General features: G+C 43.1%; 1 protein-coding gene across 1 annotated transcript; it reads right to left on the bottom strand.

Annotated features, from left to right (window-relative positions):
* Positions 1–309: 309 nt before the first annotated feature.
* LOC306786622 (protein Tob1-like) lies at positions 310–4,188 on the bottom strand. Its single transcript, XM_079281448.1, has 3 exons — positions 4,092–4,188; positions 3,954–3,995; positions 310–2,487 (listed from the first exon to the last, which is right to left on the bottom strand). The coding sequence occupies exon 3, from the start codon at positions 2,274–2,276 to the stop codon at positions 1,236–1,238; it is 1,041 nt and encodes a 346-aa protein (XP_079137574.1). The 5' UTR covers positions 2,277–2,487; positions 3,954–3,995; positions 4,092–4,188; the 3' UTR covers positions 310–1,235.
* Positions 4,189–4,813: the final 625 nt, after the last annotated feature.

Below are 4,813 nucleotides of genomic sequence, written 5' to 3'. Positions count from 1 at the left end.
GTTACGGGCAGAGGATAGGATATGTGTTAAGGTCTGTATTATATCATGTAATGTTGGGTGATATACGTTTTGACCCAGTCTGTTGTGAGAGACCTATCAAAAGTCTTTGAGGACAAACCATTGCACCAAACAGGTGAACTACAATGGACGTGGGCGTATTTAGGACAAACCTGACGAGTCTGTCCTCAGGACAGAGCACTGGATCTGTCCAAACATGTTACAAAAATCTGCATAACTTTATTTTAAACCTGTATCGACCAGCTCAACCACAAAAACAAAACAAACAATGAAACTGAAGCGTAATTATTTTCAAGCTTTTTAATACAAACTTAATAAACTATCAGTCCCTCTTAACATGTAAGACACTGACTCCAAATACTTTGTTATACCGTTTGTTTTATCAAGTATTGCACAATGTAGGTACAAAATTAATATACGATTACATTTTGTCCATAATATAGCAAAAATCTTTAAACTCTCAACAGAAAATACAACTCTTTTATGTTTTTCAAAAAAAGCAAATATTCTTAAATCCCACCACTACGGAATATTCTGTACACAATCTTTACAATAGAGTCGATTTTTTTTTTTTTTTTAAAGATGGATTCATTTTATAATTTCAATAAAAAAAGAAAACATACAGTTGCTGCAGCCATCACAGATCACTGGAGTAGTAAAAAGATATAAATGCAATACCATGTCGTAGAAACAATAGATACTCTGATATTTTACAAACTCTGTACTAAATTAAATTATACAATTAGAAAAAAGACCAGGAAATCCCACTTATTTGTGCCAATTTCTTGAAAGAATTGGCGGTGTCCAGTTATGTTTAAAAACTGAAAGAGGCCATGACTTGTGGTGGTGTTTTTTTTGTCTTTTTTTTTATATCTTAAAACAGTCACATAAAAAAAAAAAAAAAAAAAAAAAGATTTGTGCTTGGTTGGCAAAAGAAATAACAACGATGCATGTTGAAGTTTAGGTAACCAAGCGTGGACATCTTGTACTAAAGGTATAACTCAAGGGGGCAAAGTATTTCACCCTCTGGCTCATGCTCTTAGACTCGTTACATAGATCGTTCAGCTGACAAGTCACTTTTTCCTTTTATCCATGACATTCTGTTTACACGTTTTTTTTTGTTGCAATATGTGCATTTGTCTTTGTTTTCCCCCCTATCACATTATCTCTGGTCGTTTCTGTGTAAAGTAGTAGCTTAAGTAGTACCTTTACGTGTACTAGTTGGCCATAACTGGCTGGAATTGCTGGTTAGAATACTGCATGTTGTTCAAGCTGAAATTCAAGCCATCCATAAGGGACTTGTCGTTAAGGCCACCGTAGGCCGCAAACACGTCAAAGGCATTGCTGTACTGCAGCGGGCTGAGGCTGAGCGAGCTGTCTCCAGGGAAGAGAGCACTCTGGCTGCCCTGGCCCTGAAGGCTGGGGAACACAAACTCCTTGGCATTGGGCGACAGGGCTGAGGGCTTCTGGTGCTGCGGCGGCGGCGGCTGCACCCCGAGGCCCAAGCTGTAAAGAGAGTGCATGGAGGTGGAGATGGCTTTCTGTTTCAGGAGACTGTTCACATTCAGGCCCAGGTTGGTGGGAGAGGTACGCGCCACCTTGTTCCCAGCACTACTGCTGCCATTGTTGTTGTTGTTGTTGTTGCGGCCGCTGCTCTTCATCTTAGTGGAGCCGAACTTGGTGGCGGCGAAGGTGGCTGTTGTGAAGGTTAAAGGCTGCGCGGAGCGGGGCATGAAGGTGGGGCTGACTGCCGCCGAGTGGCCGAATGGAGGAGAGGGGGAGGTGGAGCCCGGAGAGGCTGCGTTCACAGGCTCATTGATGGGCATGAAGACCTGTGCGTCGGGATTGAAACTGTTCTTGATCTCCTTGTCCAGATCAAGCCCCCCGCTACTAGCGCCGCTTTCATTGCCGTCATCGACATACAAGACCTTGACGGGGCCCTTCTCTCCGATCTGATAGGACACCTCGTAGGGGTCAATCCACACGCTGAGGTCCTGGGGCAGATTGTTGCGGACATCTTCAATGTCCAACCCGCTCTCTTTGGCTGCCTTCTCCACCACGGGGTCCACCTTTTCCCCCACGTGGATACATCTGAATCCTGAGCCCTTGTATGGCTTTTCCGGGTACCAGTGTCCCTCATATTTCTGCTTCAGCTGCCTCTCCAGCTCCTCGCCGAAAATGTTAACGCGCCGCCTCGGCAGCTTGTTATACAGGTACGAGATGATGAAGTTGAGAGCTACTTGGATTTCAAGCTGCATAGCTAACTGCCGACGTTTACCAGGTGCGTGAAGATTAGGTGCGTCTGACCTTGAATGTGTCCACTGGGTCTGCCTTGTTTATCCGTGGTTGGCAACACAGATGCTCTCCAGGCAGGATGGCGAAAGCAACCAGTATTCGGATAAAACAGGTTCAAACTAAAAGTGCTGGTTTTGTAGTGAAGTGATGTTCTCCACAGGGTCTGATATTGTCCTGCAACAATTGGTAGAGCGAAACAAAAATTCTTAATGATTCATTTCAAAATGTTAAAGTCACAAGTAAATGTAAATAGCACCGAGAACAAATATAATCAAGACTCAGATTCAGCTCCTTTTGCCCACAACTAGTGCAGACTTTATACGGGGCGTGAGTGTCCTTTAAATATTAACACCAGTGCATGTTGCTGTTTGGACTGCTGTGAGCTCAAAAGTCTTACGTTGACAGTCACAACAGTCCTCCAAAGCAGAATTTCACAGAAACACTCAAAATGTGCAGCTGTTGCAGAAATCTCCACACACAGAGCCCCACTGATCCCGGATCAAGCTATAAGTCTTGTTCATCTGTCATTTGCTGTTTATGTAAACGTCAGAAACTGGGTATTGAGCACGTCAACCCTCGCACTAATACTCGGGAATCCTGTTACATAACACACTGGATATAGCCTCCAGAGCAGGAGACAGGAAAACTGAAGCGGAGTTGTGGCAATTAAGTAACCAAAAGGGTGAACTCAACGGAGGCAATGCCTCGCCAGTAATGCGTACTAGAGGATAAGTTAGCGAGGAAATGATTTAGGTGGATTTCATAGCGCAGTCTTGACACGGGGGGCTGGTTTGATGCGCGTGTTCTGAGCTCTTCCTATATGAACAATGTCGAAATAAGACTTAACGCATTATGGCTACACCCATATGTTTGGCAATGTTACACAGAGAAGACGACAGACTTGAACGTTACAACATGACGTTTGAGCAAATGTAAATGGGACTACCTAGAAAGCGCAATTTAAAGAAATGAGATGTACTGCAATAATAATCCTCGCAGCTGAATTGAGGGCTACAGACAAGAGTATGTCGAGGCTGTTAAACTAACGTACCTAAAGATGTATTAATCCAATCGAGGAAATATAATCTGCACGGGGATAGAACAGTTGTCGCCTCGCTCGTGAAGCTGCCCTCGCAACAGCAGCCTGGAGGAGATTTCTCAGTGTTGCGAAATGGCTACAGGTCGTTCATCTTATCAGTTAAGTTACAAGAGAGACATTGTTGCAATTTCACAGAATATGCAACAGTACAGCAGCAACTGTAGCAGCCTGTGTTGACACCATTGAAAATTAACAGATACACAATAAAGTACGATATGATCAGTATTCATGTGCACGTCCGACGCATTTCCGAGTCTCTGAGGGGATATTGTTGTCTTTTTTTGGACCAGAGATGAGACCAAAAAAAAAGAGATACTACACGCACACTTAAATGGAATGCACGCGCTTACACACACACACACGCTCACTTTCTCTCTCTTTCTCACACGCACACACACCCCTCCCTATAACTTCGTGGACTGACGCAGCAGATCATTTTAGCAAGTAACGTTATGGATACAGTTACAGTACGAAAGCAAGCAAGATGAAGACAATGACATTAAACACATCACAAGTAACATAAGTCAGTTGAAATACTTACTTTTCTTCGTAAAAAATAAAAATTCGCAGTAGTTGTTCAGTACTATTAGTTAGTGCAAATAGAAAAAAAAAAGTATAAATACTTTCTTCACATAGAATATATTATCAACGTTATAAAAAGGTATTCCAGTAAATGTACATTTCTGAGGATTGGCGTTTGCTTCGGTTTCTGTTTTTACGGTTATTTAGTTTTTTCCTCGTTCAGCAGGCTTGCAGAGTAGCTCCCGCCTCTCCGGGAGTTTTGCTACTTCGTCTCCCTCCTGTTACGGCGTTGCCTGTATTTATAGCTTTCCTCCGCCATGGGCACGAGGTAGGCGGTGATGCTGTTTCAGAGGTCACAACAATATGAGCGGCTGCGATTGGTCCAAAGTGAGAGTCCCGCCCCCGGAGTGGTGCCTGAGTTGCGCGCTGATTGGCTGATCTGAGATGTCAATCGGTGACATTTGATTCTGTGAAATGGGAGAGACGCCTGTGACGAGCGTTTGCGTCAGAGATAACCTAGGTCTGTGCTGACAGCAAAAGGCTGAAGTAATTATTGTAAAGACATGAATGGTAGTATATACAGACATATCCTGTCCAACTTTGAACAGTCTTGAAACAAATACTTGTATCACTGTGAAAATGTCCTATTGTAGATGTTTTACAGACTAAACCATCTCTATTTTCGATGCAGCTGCTGTAAACATCATTATCAAACAGACAGAATTAAGGACGCGATGCGACTAAACACTAGCCTACACGACTCCCTGCTCTGTTTATAACTGTCATATTTAGCCTAGAGCATTTCACGGAGCCGTTTACGCGACTTTAATCTCATTTATATCATATGCTTCCTTTTATGTCATTTATTATTCATATAGG

This window comes from Melanostigma gelatinosum, assembly GCF_949748355.1.
Source record: "Melanostigma gelatinosum genome assembly, chromosome: 13".
In the NCBI taxonomy this organism is placed as follows: Eukaryota; Metazoa; Chordata; class Actinopteri; order Perciformes; family Zoarcidae; genus Melanostigma; species Melanostigma gelatinosum.
Note: the sequence above shows the minus strand (reverse complement) of the source record. Positions and strands in the feature narration are given on the sequence as shown.

Bases quoted from the DNA above. Each gene is read 5' to 3' on its own strand.
- LOC306786622 (XM_079281448.1), bottom strand. From the start codon at position 2,276: ATGCAGCTTGAAATCCAAGTAGCTCTCAACTTCATCATCTCGTACCTG.